This window comes from Erithacus rubecula (assembly GCF_903797595.1).
Source record: "Erithacus rubecula genome assembly, chromosome: 1".
Lineage (NCBI taxonomy): Eukaryota > Metazoa > Chordata > Aves > Passeriformes > Muscicapidae > Erithacus > Erithacus rubecula.
This window is the reverse complement of record NC_136658.1, coordinates 76,953,735-76,969,957: the sequence shown is the minus strand read 5'-3', so window position 1 is coordinate 76,969,957 and position 16,223 is coordinate 76,953,735. Positions and strand designations below refer to the sequence as shown.

General features: G+C 49.2%; 1 protein-coding gene across 1 annotated transcript; it reads left to right on the top strand.

Annotated features, from left to right (window-relative positions):
* The first annotated feature begins 4,382 nt into the window (after positions 1-4,382).
* Positions 4,383-9,032, top strand: SHISA2 (shisa family member 2). Its single transcript, XM_079303028.1, has 2 exons — positions 4,383-4,983; positions 7,003-9,032. Exons 1-2 carry the CDS (start codon positions 4,689-4,691, stop codon positions 7,554-7,556), a joined length of 849 nt encoding a protein of 282 aa, XP_079159154.1. The 5' UTR covers positions 4,383-4,688; the 3' UTR covers positions 7,557-9,032.
* Positions 9,033-16,223: the final 7,191 nt, after the last annotated feature.

Sequence of the window (16,223 nt, the reverse complement as noted above, 5' to 3'; positions counted from 1 at the left end):
CTGCGATCTCAAATTCGACAGTTCTCCATACAAACTCCACAGCAGAGTTTCAGTAACACTACTCGCTAACTTCACATGGGGGCAGCACGGCATTGCTTTAGCAGTGGGAAATGCGGTTTTGCCTGAGAAGTGACTTTACTGAGATAGATAAATGGACAAGATTCAGGGGTTTAAACTCTAAGGTGATTTGTTTCTAAGTTAAAAAACCTGCAAGCATTAAAACAAACTCTTTTTAAACTAACTAACCTCCTGCATGATCAGAATGAATTCCTTTATTTTGTGTTACCAGGAAGAGGAATCTCTGCTCTTGAAATGTATGAAAAGCAATAAAAATCCATCTCTTGTGGTAAGTATGGCCTGACTTTTACATACCAAGTCATGTAAACAATAGACCATGAGGATGACTTCTAGCTGAAGATTTCAGGCTATGTTTAATCTACAATTCTGATTTGCAATGTTGTGGACACAGCAGTGGAGCCAAAGTAATTCCAGAATCCAGATTTTCAAGATTCCGCGTAAGGTTGCAAAATTGTTTGACGGTAATGATGTAACAGTAGGTATGTGAGCTAAATAAAATGGGAAAGTGCACATATATGCCTGTTTGGCATCCAGGGATGGGCAGGGGAAAGCAGATAATCTCACTTTTGCCCAAGTGACAAGTTATCAAAAATGAAACTGGAAATTCCAAAGGGGAAAATAAGACAGTATCCACCTCCCATCTAAACTTTATCAACAATGGGTCAAAAAGAAAAGAGAATAGGAGTTGCTGCCAGTTTTGTGTTCTCTCTTAACGTCAAGGGAATGTGACAAGCTACAACAGCATGGGTTGAAAACCAACAATGGAGGAAACAGAACATCCCTAACAGTGAGAGTCACTTCTATACCCACAGTAGCTCACAGCAGCTTGGAGAGTTGTGTCACAGGGTTTTCCTTTTCCTGGCCCTAGGAGAGACTCCAACCAAAACAGACAGAGATACAGAAAAGGGTGAGAGGTCTGTGTTCTTGTATTATCTTGGAGAATTTGTAGAATAGACACCCAAAGGGGAGAATAGCAACTGTTCTTTCTTACTCATTGTTACAGTTTCCACTAATTTGTCCTTTCCCTTCTTTCCTTCCTGTCCAATGTGTGCTGGCACAGCCAGACAAATGTTTGTGGTACCTTGCTGTGAATGGCACAGCAGCAGGCTCAAAGTGAGGAGTCCTCATTTTCCCCTCTCTTGAACTGGGAGCTGTTCAGAATGAGAGATGTGCTTTAATATTATCTCTCTTCCATGCCTTTCTTATTTCTGTTGTCTTTTTTTTTAAGTAGGAGCTGTTGTGTTTGTGAAGAACTTTAGCACATGAGGCATGCCAGCCCTAGGAAAGCAAAGCACCATGCTTTGAAAGCACAGAAATACTTTTGAAAAATTTCCATCTGGGGAGAGACTGTAATAGAAAAACATCAAAAATGCCCTGTTACAATAAGAAGAATGCCTGTCAATGCAGTGACTGAATGAATTTACAAGGTAAGAAGACACTGGTCTTAGAGAGCCACTTAAACATATGGTGGCCATTAACCCACAGCAGCTCTGCCTTCATGGATCCAGGTTGGGCAGCAGCACAGGCAGCTGTGCCACAGCTCTGTGCCCAGGCACACAGGAGTGCAGGTACTGCTCCCTCACAGCCAGCGCCACAGCTGGACCTTGGCTTCTATAGGTGCTGTAATGTACAGCCCCTGCACTGCTGCACAGGCAGTTTGCAGCTCAGAGTGTTAAAAATTACATGGAAAATGCACTTCACCTGTTTCTGACAAGTAGCACAAGTGCTTTTAACTCTTATTTATCCTGCTTTGAGAGAGACAGTTTTTCTGGGCTATTTTTTCAGAACAGTGGGTGAGTTCTTCACATTCCCAAAATAAAACATTGTATTTGCTTTCCTGAGACCATGCATTTGGCAGGAAAATGACAAAGAATATTTCTACTGACCCGAAGGCATCAGAAAACTATACCTGGTTGCAGCAGCAGCAGCACCAGCAGCAGCAGCAGTAGTAGTAGTAGTATAAATGTAGAGACTTGTAGAAAAAAAAAGTAAGTTTAAGTAGATTAATAGAAATTTGTAGACTTTGTGATCATTACTGAATACATGTAGGCTTTAAAAAATATTTTCCCACTTCAGCATCTATATGTTATTTCAATTATATCTAAAAGCTGCACTATGCTGAGTTTGATGGGATGGGATGTGTTTGGTGTCCTACAAAATCTGGGATGGGTTTATTATTGAAATAGATTGAACTAATATAATGAGATTGCTTGACACAGGAAAGCCAGTGAAAAAGTTGCAGACCAGAAGAGACTATTGCTATATTTATGTGTTTCCACGTATTTCGGTTCTGGATTTTTTTGTGCTTTTAAATTTAAATCATAGGGATATTATCTGATCAGCTTGTAAAGACAGTGAAAAAAACCCACCCCAAATGCCACTAATTAGTCTATTGCTAAATAAGATCTAAAGCATTTTGCAAAGTGCCAAATGTTTTAAGTTTCACAAAAGCATAATGAGGTACACTATTATCTCTGCTGTTATCCAGGCAGGTTGAGACAAATCCTGAGCTTGAATATATAAAGTACCTGTTACAGATAATCTCTGCAGGGGATCTAGTGCTGGTATTTTGTTATGATCAAGACTCCTAACTTGGAGTACAGATTAGATGAGATAGTCTGCTTTTAACCTCTCTTCTCACAGTCTGGTTTTGCTATTGAAAGAGAACCACCTTACTGAGTATCAGTGAACCATCAAGCTAAAGGATGGGGCTGGGAAAGTATTTTGCTTGCCACGTATAAAAGAATCAAGAAGCTGCTTTTCTTATTATGAGAATGTGTGTCTAACCCAGATTTTAGGAAAATGATCTCTCAGGAAGACCTCTGTGAATGTAGGCATTTAACAGCTGCTGAGCTGTCACTTGTGGCTGCCAGACATCCAAAGATAGGTCACTGGTGGGAGCTCATGGTTCCAATTCCTTCCCCAGGCAATCCTCTTCCCTCCCCATGCCCCATCGTTGATGGGGGTGTCTTGAGCAATGGGTGTACGAAATCTGTCACTGGCCAGGACTGTCTGTGGTGGGCTCCTCGTGCTGGAGCTGACAGCTCTGGGGAGCTGCTACTCAGGTTTGAGACGGAACCCAAACCCCATCAGTTTCACTGCAAGTTTCTTCTCGTTCACCCAGCTGGACTGATGGGGTGATGTAAAATCTGTCACGCTGCAGCCCCATTTCTATCTTGATAAGTGCAAACTTTTTGGAAGGTTAGCTGCTCCAGGTTACTAATCATCTCCGAAGCAGGCAAGGCAGAGGTGTGTGGGAACCACCTCTGCACCCTGCCCTGGGCTGAGCTGCAGAAGGGTCAAGGCTGGGAAAGAGCTCACTGGGAGCAGCAGCGAAGTTGAGAGGGCAGAAAATCATTTGCCTGGTCCCTGATTTGACCAGAATCCGGTGCCCCAGACCACTTCAGCCCGTAGCTATCAAAGACTGGCTGAAATGAGAACAGAAGAGGGAATGAAGATGGAGGGAGAAGGACAATAACTAAATTGAAGAAGAAAAGCTTGAAGGAATAGAGAAATACCTAACACTTTGCATTCTCCTTCCTCACAACCAAATGCCTTCCTTTATAGTGGAATTTAAAACCAGTGGCATTTATCAGAGCTTCCCTGCTTGTGCCTTTTTATTAAAATAAGTATTATTATACTTGATGCATTGCACTGTAAGTCAGAGTTGTGGTCGGTGTACCGACAGTTGTCTCACAGGGAACGAGAAACAACAGACTTTCTTGACACACCAGCAGCAGAAGGTGCGCATCCTTGTGCCCGGCCTCCGGCTGCCCCTGACTCTTAAGAAGTCGTGAGGCAGATGCAGGGCGCCGGGCCGGGGCGGTGGCGGTGCCGGAGGGACAGGGGACAGAGCCGCGCTCCCGGGCCGGGGCGGTGGCGGTGCCGGAGGGACAGGGGACAGAGCCGCGCTCCCCGGGCCGGGGCGGTGGCGGTGCCCGGAGGGACAGGGGACAGAGCCGCGCTCCCCGGGCCGGGGCGGTGGCGGTGCCCGGAGGGACAGGGGACAGAGCCGCGCTCCCGGGCTGGGGCGGTGGCGGTGCCCGGAGGGACAGGGGACAGTCCCGCGCTCCCGGGCTGGGGCGGTGGCGGTGCCGGAGGGACAGGGGACAGTCCCGCGCTCCCGGGGACAGTCCCGCGCTCCCCGCGCTCCCGGGAGCCGCGCGCCCCCCGCCCGCGCTGGTGCCGCCCCGTCGAGGGGGCGTGGCGGGCGCATGCGCACCGGGCCGCCCCCACCGCCTATAAGAGCGGGTGCGGCGCCCCCGCGCCGAGCGGAGCGGCGGGCGCGGCGCCGGACGGGGCGCACGGGGGTCGGCGCCGCTGCGCTCCGTCCGTGGGAGGATCGCGGGCTGCCGCCGTCCCTCGCCCATGGGCGCGGGCCGGGCGGGCGCGGTGAAGCGGCGGGGAGCCAGAGCGGAGTAGCGGCGCTCCCGCGGTGCGCCCCGGGCGGCGGCTCCGCACCCCGCGGGCCGGCCCCGGGCATGCGGCGGCGGCGGAGGGACCCGCGGCCAGAATCCCCGCAGCGCGGCGGCTGCCGGCCCCGGGGGCCCGGGCGGCGCTGCCCCGGCGCGGGGGGGCCCTGACGGCGCGGCCGCCCCCCCGGCGGCGCCATGCGGGGCTGGCTGCTGCTGGCGGCGCTGGGCTGGCTGCTGCCGGCGGGGGCCGCGGCCAGCGGCGAGTACTGCCACGGCTGGCTGGACGGGCAGGGCGGCTGGCGGGACGGCTTCCAGTGCCCCGAGCGCTTCGACGGCGGCGACGCCACCATCTGCTGCGGCAGCTGCGCGCTCCGGTACTGCTGCTCCAGCGCCGAGGCGCGCCTGGACCAGGGCGCCTGCGACAACGACCGGCGGCAGGGCGGCGGCGAGCCCGGCCGGCCCGGCAAGGACGGCCCCGACGGCGCGGCAGGTGAGCGGCCCGGCGCGCAGGATGGATGGCCCCGGGGTGTCTCCGGCACGGCGGCTCCACGGGAGCCGTCGCGGGTTGGCGACGATGATCTCTATCCGCCGGTTCCCCTCTCCGTCGAGGCGTGGGCGGGACGGATGGAGTCGGCGCTGGCCCGGCCCGGCGGCCGCTCTTGCGCGGGGAGAAGCGCCCCAGCCGAAGGCCTGCCTTTCCCACCTTTGCTGCTGGAATTCCCAGCCACTCTCTGCCAGAGCAGGTGACACCGCTCTCCTGAGTCCCGGGCACGCCTCTGCCGCCACTTTGAACGGGCTCCTCAGCCATGGTTGAGCTCCCCATTGAAAAGGCACGGGAAAATGAGAACACCCGTATGAGCAGATCAGAAAAAGTAACAGGATATTTCAAAAGGACTCTGGCTGGTCCCCACTGTAATTGTGTATGTTCTTTCAGCTCTGATATCCCCACTTAGGACTGGTTTTACAAGATTGAATTTCAAGGATAAACTTGAGTCTTTCTACTGCTGTTTCAAAAAGCCCCAGTGGCTCCTCAGCACCCTTGCTGCCATCCACACATGCTGAGTGCAGGAAAAGTAGCCTGAAGTGATGTTATAATTAGGACAGATTTACTCCTGGAAAACTTGCACATTACAGCGTGGAGCAAGTGTGTGCACCTGCTCAAGAGCTGCTGTAGCATGAAGCACAGAAGTTACAGCCTTTTGTTTAAAAGTACTAAAGTGATGGAAGAAAAGTGGCCTTTTGGTTATAACTCAATTAATGTAATCAGCTCAGCCAGGAAATATTCTGACTTGAACAGATAGATAACCCCCCCTTTGCATTTCTGAAAACAATGCATTTTTTAACAATTAATTTTTTTAATTTAAAATTTATTGCTTTGCAGGTTTGGGAGCCATTGCCCTGTGCTGGCACTGATTAACTTGCAGGTCATTAGCAGTGGCTGCCTTAGCAGGGTCAGACAGGGTCAAGCAGGGATCCATAGCCCTGCCTGAGTCTTGGAGCTGCCAGGTTTTGGTGGAAATGATGAACTCCAGGCATGTTGCTGGGAGCATTCACAAGCACTGAAGGGAGACACCTTCCCTTTGTTATTCGTGCATATATATCCATGCAGATTTCTTACTGAGCCAGGGAAGAAAACTTTTTCCCTGGGAAAAATGGATTAGCTCAGTTGGATAGAGCATGGTGCTTATTATACCATTGTGGTTCTGATCCCTGTATGGGTCATTCACTTAAGAATTAGACTCGATGATTCTTGTGCATCCTTTCTAACTCAGGTGTATTCTGTGAAATCTGTACATGTAGCCCTGATTCTTCCAAGGATGTGTTTGCCATCCTTGGTGGCTCCACTTCCTTGATGCCACCAATGAGCATCATCCATGCTTTCTGCTCCCACCTCTTGCCCACCCTCAGTCCTCCTGCCCTGATGTCCCTTCATTAGGCATCACAAGGAGGAATGCTGCCCCTTTGGAGCATAGTGCTGTCTCTCCCTAAACCCAGAGCTGAAATGCAGAACAGGTGGACACATCCCTGGGCTGTGAGGTGTCAGAGCCTCTGGGACTACTGTCTGGTCACTGCCTGGCTGTCACGCGGCCCCAACGGGCTGACAATAGCCAGAGTGGGCTGGAGATGGGGAGGGATGTCATCTGGCACCAGGGTTTGACTATCCTGTGATCCTGAGCCCTCAGCTGGGATCCTGCCCCAAAGTATCTCCCTAAAGCACTGTTCAAACCCAGCTGTATCTTGCCAGATTGCTCTAGTAGGGGATATCGGAGACACAGTTCGGTGAAATGTGGAGCAGTGGTTACTCTGAAGGAAACCACTGTCAACAGGAGGGAAATTTAAGCCACTGGGTTTAGCAGCCCTTTTCATCATTCTGGTATAAAATGCTCTGCTTGTATTGACCTGTGCTGGGAGGAGGTGGGCTCTGCTTGGATAAGGGGGGGGAAGTTCTGCTGGAGCTGCCAAGGTTTGTCCTTGTCCCCCAGTGACCTTGTTTTCCTTGCTGTTGCAGTGCCCATCTACGTGCCGTTCCTTATCGTGGGATCTGTATTTGTCGCCTTCATCATCCTGGGGTCCCTGGTGGCAGCTTGCTGCTGCAGATGCCTGCGGCCCAAGCAGGAGCCCCAGCAGAGTCGAGCCCCTGCGGGCACCCGCCTGATGGAGACGATCCCCATGATCCCGAGTGCCAGCACCTCCCGGGGCTCCTCCTCCCGCCAGTCCAGCACGGCTGCCAGCTCCAGCTCCAGCGCCAACTCGGGGGCCAGAGCTCCGCCAACAAGGTCCCAGACCAACTGCTGCTTGTCCGAAGGGACCATGAATAATGTCTACGTCAACATGCCCACCAACTTCTCGGTGCTGAACTGCCAGCAGGCCACGCAGATCGTGCCGCACCAGGGCCAGTACCTGCACCCGCAGTACGTGGGCTACGCCGTGCAGCACGACTCGATGCCCCTGACCCCCGTGCCCCCCTTCCTGGACGGCCTGCAGAGCAGCTACAGGCAGATCCAGTCCCCCTTCCCGCACACCACCAGCGAGCAGAAGATGTACCCGGCTGTGACTGTGTAGCGCTGACGCCTTCCCCTCCCCATCCCCACCCAGCCGATGTTAATATCTGAACTGAGCGGAGGAGAAATGCTTCCTTGCAACAAAGCTCCCAGAACGCCACTTGTAAATAATTTTGAAAGGCTCATGCATGTCAGACAGTGTTTATAAACCATTTATTTTCATCGGGGTCTGTTGCCAGGAACTGTAAGCATGATATCTCGGAATTAACGTTGCCAGATACGCTCTCATTCCAGCGCGTGATTTACGGCGGCGAAGGATTACGCTGGAAATGCATATGTATTTCAGATCACTGTACTCGTGAGATAAATGTCAGAGCCGTTAAGTGCCCTTCAGGTATGACATGGTCACAAGCATTTGCCTAATTAATTCTAGGAAGAGTTTTGTTACACTGTACAAGACCATAGTACTTCAGAAACCTCTTCACTCCCTGCTCCATAATGACATTTCCCATTGCTTTACAGACAATCACAACTGAGAGCTGAACAGTGCAATCCCTGTGTGCTGGGAACCTGTACCAGCCCCCATGGCTTCTTACACACACCAGCTTTGGGGTCAAATGCCACCACAGGCTTGGTCTTGCAAAGACCAGTTTTCCTTGTATTATGTAGGAAGAGTGAATTATTCTGCTCTTCTTTCCAGTGCACTTGAAACTTTCTTGATTTGGTTTTGTGCCAAGATCAGGACCCAGTAGTGGTTTGCAGAGACTATCTTTGTGAACATTTTACTAAAACCAGGGTATGAGGTGCTTGTTCTTCATGACACTCAGCTAAGCTTTTGGTGCAGCTGGCAGAGTCTGAACTGAACCTGCCTTGGCAGACAAAGGTCATACTGTGATTCCAAATATGCCTGATTTAACCTCACTTCCCATGAAACAGGAAACCCATGTGAATGCCCATGAAGGTGTCAGCCCAAAGCCTGCTTGCATTGGAGTCTGCCTGTAGGAAAATGGATTTTATCTTGTCCCCCATGAGCCCATTCTGAGTCCCCTGCCCTACCTCATGGGACTGGGAGAATGTTACACAGAACCTAGTTGGGATGTAAATGGGTTGGTAGAGGTTTGAAATCTATCCTCTTTTATTCTTTATCCATGTGGCAGGGGACTAGGGAGACACAGCTCTATTTAAAAATAAGGAGAAGGGCCTAACCAAAGGAGAGAAGTGCTTGTGGTGTCACTCATGGAGGTGTTGAGAGGCAGACAGATGGGACACTGCACTGGAACTGTTGGCCCTGTCCTGCTTTGCTTCATCTGGGGTAAACATCTCTCCAGGTTGAAGAGGCAACTAACAATCACATCATTCTATCACCACAAATGCAGCAAACTAAGGCTGGTTTTGTCTCTTAAAAAGTGTAGCCACTACGTTTCCATCCATTTGCTCCTCTGCCAAAACAGTGCAACTGAAGACTTGAGGCCCTGTGCAAAACCCAAGCAATTACTGTAACCAGACCAGTGATGACAAAAGGTTTCTTACTGTCTGATACGATATCAATGTGTAGCAATAACTGATGCTGTGTTTTGTGTGTCCGTTTCCAAATGACGCAGAAGGTGCAGACGCATTGCCAAACCCAGTGGTTTACTCATAAACGCCACACACAGGCAGCCTGCAGCAGGCAGCCATGGTTTGGCCACTGACACGGGGAAATGAATGGGTAATTTATCCCAGGTCTGTTGTTCCTGGCTGGGATCGGTGTGCAGGAGCTGGACAGGAAGATTGGTGTGTGAGACCCGGCTCGCTGTGCTGCCAGGCTGGGAGCCTTGGGAAGGCTGGAGGTGTGGGATGGGACCTTCAGGGCAGGTGCTGCCTGGCTTCTGAAGGGCCCCCTGCACTCCCCTGGTCTCTGGGGTGTAGGTTCCCACCTGCCCACGCTGCAGTGGGCACTGAGCTGGCGTCAGGCACAGGGGCAGCTGCCTGTGCTTCCCCAGGAGCAGGAGGTGCTTGGCCCTGCTGAGCCCTGGCCAGACAAGCAGCTCCTCCTGTGGTCCTGACTGCCCAGCTGTGAGCCAAGTCAGCTCCCCCCACTGCCTGCCCTGGCAAGGACACCTCCTCTGACCTATGAAATTCAGGTGAATCTTTGTATATTGTTTACTTGTTTAAAATAAAAAAAAAAAAAGAATAAGTTAAATTTAAGTCTGTAGAAATTAATTTACAACTGAAGGCAGAGAAACCCGAGTTCTAATAAAAGGAATTTTGTGAGACGTGGTGTTTTTTAAATGTCATGTACAATAATGTAAAACCAATGTTACCATTTGATATAGCTTTTAAATCTCTGAAAGAGCACTTGCTTTAAAGTGTTTCTTACAACTGACGAAAAAAGCTCCCTTTGTTTCTTAATAAATACTTTATGGTGTGACTTGGGTTTTGTTTGCTTTGTCATAGGGTTTTTTATTTTCTTCAGTTAATGCTCTGCTTTCCTGTGTCTGCAAAAGATGAGCACACCTCTCCAGACTCGCAAAACCAAAAGTTTGAACTTTTTGCTGTGCTTTTAAAGTATAACAGTAATCCAAACAATTTGCATGCTGAACAGTGTGCTCTAGTGGGACATGTTCTGAGGGGATGTGTTTGGAGAGACAGGGTGCAGGGAGATGGCATCTGAGCATCAGCTGAGATGGGGATCCCTCACCTCTCAGATGGCTGGGGAACAGTGGTGAGAGCAGGATGGGCCAGAGTCTGTGGGCTCATCAAGTTCCCTCTTTTTAAAGAATGCCAAATACTCTGCAGCAAATAGCATTTTCTGAGGAATTTGGTTTCAGTTGGATTCACAGTTACCAGCTGAGCATTTTGAGTGTGTAACTCTCAGTAAGTGGCTGTGCTGTTTCCACTGCCCTCTGCATGGGGACCCTTCTTGATGGAGCAAACTCCATCCTCATGAGTGAGACCAAAACCAAAGCCCTGTTGTGCCAGGGGGCACAGCTCAGTCTGGGATGAGACCACTCTGTTTTCCTGGTGCCCCAAAAGGGCACAGGGAGGAGATTGGGTGATTGTTGGATCTGCATGTTTACGACTCCAAAAAGTAGGAAAGAACAGTCTGGGAAAAACATTGCCTTGGTCAGACCCTAGACAGCACATTCCAAAATGCCACAGCTTCCTGGTGTCTGGGGAGGTGAGGGAGCGTGGCTGGAAGCACAAAGCTGACAGGGAAGGAGGAGGTCAGCCATGGCTCAGAGCAGATGTGCTGAGGTGACGAGTACTGCACAGCAGGGGAGGCCAGCAAGTTGTGCTGAAGGTTTTTCATGTATTTTTACCTGTGGAGTTTGTTTGCCCTTGGCAGTTGCTTTCTTTTCCTGCCATGCCAGAGCTGATGTGCACAGCAAGCAGTGGTGAGGGTAAAGCCAGCAAACCCCCCATAGGCTGGGCTGGTGCTGGTCTGCTCTGAGGTTCCCCTCCCAGCACACACGTGGAGATACACCCTGGCAGTCTCACCTGTGAGCTGGGACAGAGCCATTATGCCACCAGCTGTGCCACAGCCATGAGGGGACAGTGGAGGCTGGTGCAGTTTGGGGCCAGTGCTCACATGTGGCCCACGATGCCCAGGGAGCAGGTCTCAGCTCAGCACATCAACCTCAGCACCTCCCTTGCAAAACATCTCATTTGCTGCTCACTTCTGCTCTTGCTGGAGCTCTTCTCCCTCCAGATTTTCTGCTTTTCCACTCTTTTCCTCCCACTGAAGTTACTACTAAATATTATTCCCCACATGTATTCCCTTTTATTTTTCCAAGCTGAATCTCATTTTATTGTTTCCTCCTCATATTTCCTGCTTCTCAGTAGGTTCCTTTGTAATATTTCTCTGTCCTCAGTGGGGTTTGCAACATTTTCCTGCCTAGGATCACTTGCAAATGGATTGAATAAACCACATAAGCCTGTGCCATCCTTTTTCCTCTTGCCCACTTACACTGAGCCAGTTCCATGAGACCCTGGTCACCCTGGAGGCTCTCAGTGTCCCCTGTCCCATAGGAGAGCATTTAATCCTTGTGACTATTTCTGTGCAGCCTGAATGGCCAGATACAGCAGTCACTGGTGCTGTGACAGCCTCCTGTGCCTCAGCAATGGGGATATGCCCATCCTGTTGGGCCATGTGCCACAAAATACCAGTGTGGGCTCCAGTGAGAAGGCCTAGGTGAGCCAGCTCTGTGGTGTGGCTGCTCTGCACCACACACCACACACCACACAGTGCTGGCCTGCCTGCAGCAGGCTCTGGAGGTGAGGCTGGCACAGGTGATGTCTCAGCACCCTGGGGTGTGCCAGTTCCCCCATCTCCTGGGGGACACCCAGTCCCAGACAGCTTTCCCAGGAAGTCACTACAGCCCTGGCACAGGGATGGATTTTCTCCCCCTGCTATAGAGATCCCCCTTCCTGTGCCTACACTTACTGGTTTTGTGATTTGCCCACAGAAATGCTGTTCTAATTGCTTGGCTTAATTTATCCTTCCTACCTGAAAAATCTCAGCTCACTGAGCGGACCCCATTTTTTTTTCACCTGGTTTGTGACCCTGTACCTCCCACCTTCTCCAGTTTCTCCATGCTGGCTTATTGACATTTTCCTTGGCCCTTGAGTCATTTCCATCTCCTGCTTTTCCCTGTTTCTCTAGTGGGGGCAGCTGTGCTGGGTGGGAACATCTGGGGCATCTGGTTCATGAGCAGAGGCACAGCTTCATTTGGAAAATACCTTCCCACTTAACATCAAAGGTGACATCTTCCAAATACTGAGAGCAAGGCAGCAAACATTCCACCAGGCATAGCTGAAAAGCTACTAGGTGTGCAAGAGGCTGAATATCCTCTTACTCCCTGATTTTCATTGGAAGAGGGGAGACAAACCACTCTGGAGTGTAACATGAGTCACAGCTCTCAGGTTGCAAGTGCCTCCAGCATTGTACCGGCCATTGTTTTTGTCAAAAAGAAGTTAGTTGACTTTGTTTTTAATATTAATCAGTTTTGGTGGCTATTTCTGATGAGATGGAGCCATGCAGGTAACAATTCAAAGCAGTCACTTTCTGCACTGGGCAAGTCCCAGTGAGCACATCCAGGTCACCAAGGACACACATTGCTTTCCATTTGCATTGTCCATAACATATCAGGAAATACAAAAGAAAACTCACCTGAAACCTTGAAATCTTGTCTTCCATCACAGGCTGTTGTAGACACAGTCTAGACTTTATAATAGCAAAAAAAATTCAAACCTTCAAGAAAGATTAACAATAAAATATCTTTCTTCTAAATGTAATAATCCTTTACTTTCAAGTAAATAGTCCCTTATTGGCCGTTATCAGTCCTTCAGAAAACCTCCAGCAAAATCAAGGCAAACAGTGATACATCAAGCAGAAAAATGTTTAATTCAACAGATAAGTTGCTTTCCATCGAGCCTTCCTCATGTTTAATGCTGAACCAGCTCAGGGCATGGACCATCCTGGTTTGTCTCTCTAGGTTAATTTGAAAACAATAAAGCAGGAAGGCACTACTTTGGATCCTATCAATGCTATTTATTAAACCAGGGCAAGTGAGCAGCATGTCAGAAAACAGTAATAATAGAGCAATAAAATAAAAATGCTTCTCTACCTCCCTTCCAAGATACTGAGCAGTTTTACAGGAACATTAAAAAATTGGCTGGATTGGAGGGGACCTTAAAGATAACCTAGCTCTAATTCCCTGCAGGAGGGACACCTCCCACTAAGACCAGGTTGCTGGGTGTCCCATCCAGCCTGGCCTTGAACTGTTCCAGGGATGGGGTAGTTAGATTTCCTTCCATCAGATTTAGGAAGAGCTTTGAAAGATGATGGGGAAAATCTGGCAGAATGTTTGATGCTGCTGGCTGGACCACAAACTTCCCAGAGCTTGCTGGTGCTGCAGATGCTGGCACAGGGCAGGTCTGACCTGTTGCACGACAAGATGAGAATCTCAGTGTGTTGTGAAGTCTCTGCTATGATTCAGTACCCAAATGGTAAATATTGGCTTATGCAGCTGCTAATTCCCTCAGTATTTGCTTTTGAGAGACAGAATCCTATTGACTTCACACAATTAGACAGTCTATGCATGATTGTAAATATCTCATCACGGGGGGAAGAAATTATTCTCAATTTACATTGCTGCAAACCAAAAGCAACTGCTGTAGATCTACTGTGCAGTCAGAACCAGGCTCTCAGTTTAAAAGCTGAAGTACCACCCTCAGTGTGGATGGGCAAATACATACAGTCATTCCACAGGATTTAGCTAGCAGCTAAGAGAGCAGTAGGCAGCTCAAGCTCTGACACTTGGCACATCCAAATGAGCTGGCACTGGATCACACTGTGGGTTTCTATGGACTAGGGCATATATTAGGGAGCTTACAGGCAGTTCCTTCCACAGTGTGGAGAAAAGGAGTGAGATGGACCAGCACAATTACAAAACCAGCACCACAGTCCCTTTCAGCCAATCCTTTTCTCCTGGGGGGTGCTCCTGCTGTCTGTACTGGACACCAGCAAGTACCAGCAGCTCCACGGGACCAACAAAGCAGCCTTGGTTTACTGTGACAGCTGTGCTGGCTATTTTTGATGAGGCTGCAGGTCAGTGCCAGCTGAGCCATCAGACAAGGTGGCTGTGAGAGCTGAGGCTCCCAGAGTCGTCACTGCAGAATTTAAGAGCTAATCTGCCCTGAAAATTGCAGCTTCTTCATGTGAGAGGTGCTTTGTGTGACCCAGGGAGCTCAGTGCCCCCACCACTCTGACATGATACCCTCAGGGCAGCACCAAACACAAAGGAAATACAAGGGGGAACCACGACCACCTCTTCAACCATCACCCCTCTGTCCTTAGAGAGTCATGGCTAGAAAAATGCAACATGAGCTCTCTCCCATCAAGCTTCCTCATGGTGAACATCCTGGCTGGGCATGGCCACTGCAGCAAGGTCTCACCAGCACTGTTCACCATTCCCTTGCTGGGACACAGCCCACTCCCCATCTGCCCTTGAGCTCCTTGCTTAGTTGACAGCCAAAACCAGCAACGTTTTTTCAGAGATTTTTAAAGCCTTGTTTCTCTGCAGTCCCATACTTCTGCTGAGGAGGAAACTCACTGCTCCCTCCAGGTTTCTGAGGACTTGCTGCACCCCAAATGCTGAGGGAACTCAAAGAGGCACAGGGCTGTGCTGGAGGGAGGGCTGATGACTGGGTACTGCCACAGCAGCACTCACTGAAAGGGATTATGTTTCTGAAATCTTGCTTAACATTCCTCAGCTGGGCCTTTCTCAGTTACACTTTTATTTTTTAATGCTCCAATTTCAGACTTGAGCATTAATCTACAGGTTTAGGGACTTTGCTTCTTCTTTGTTCTGGTCTGAGGCACTGAAGACTGCCGTCAACAGACTTAGCAGCTGCTCCAGCAAATTTGGCTCTGGGACATGAGCACCAGGCTCTCTCACAGCTTTGCCTGTCAAATTGGTAGAGGGAAAGTCTCTGAGGTGATTAGTCAACTAATATATCTAATAAGGGGTTTAAGCAGCAATCCATTATGTTTAACAATTCTGAGAATCATTTCCCTTTTAGTGCGCTGTACAAGAGACAACAGTGCAGGGAGCTGTTGGCTGAGCATCCAATTCTCCCACCACCAACTGAATAAGGCTTATTTAAGTTTATCATCAATTTTACTTTGGCATAATTGATTGCCCAGATGTGTGAGAAGCTTCTACAAACAGCACAGTTCCTGCTGCTGCATGCTTGCAGCTATGGAGGCCCAGGGAAGGACCAGGCATTTACTGCATCAAAACAGGGATACAGTAGTTCAACACTCTCTTTTTATTTTCCTGCAAAGGAAAAGCAGATCCTGGGCTGATTTTTGGGATAAAAATGTTTTGAAATGTGCTCAAGCAATGACTTTGTAAGGGAAGAGGGGGAGATTTGGCTTACACCTTCTTTCTGTTCCACAATTAAAAAAAAAATCCAGAAATAATTTGTTGTAAAAATGTCTCTCTACACTTTTAAAAGTGGTTCTGTCAGCAATCTTTTATGAAAAGTCCTTTTCCTCAAGTTATAGCACCCTAAGGGGGAAAAGTTTTAGCCAAACCATATATAAATATGCATTTTTAATTCCAGCATCTATTAATATTTGGACAAAGGGATCCTTTTGTTCAAGCTCATACCCTTTCATTTTCTATAGGGATCTGACAGTCTTGCCTCACTTCACATCTCGCTGCACTCAGACCATGTTCCATCAGACCCAAGAACCTGAAGGCCCAGTGTTAAAAAAGCCTCTTGCACACTTAGCTGCAAGGAAGGAGGCAAGGGAGGGGTTTTAGGGCTGAATTTTCCCCTGCTGTGTCTACGTGACTTAATTGGGACAAAAAACTTCCAAGCTTTATTTTGGTGAAGCCTTGGTGAGATCAAGTGTATCATTTGTAGAATAATCTCTCTCCATCTAGCTTACATATAGTTTTCCCCTGAAGACCCTATTCAAATACCAGTACCTGCTGTCAGCTCAGCAGCACCATTCTTATTTTGCCATACCAGCCTTGCATTTGGGGCCTGATTTGAGACCTATTAAAGGAACTCAACCCTTGCTCTAATGAGTAGGCCCTTAAAACACACCCAACAGGCCATGAAAAAATAAAAATAATCCATTCAACAGCTTTGCAGGCTAAATCTCAAATGTATTTAACACTTGCTGCAAAGCTCATGGGGGGATAAAACAAACAAGGCTCGGTCCACTGGA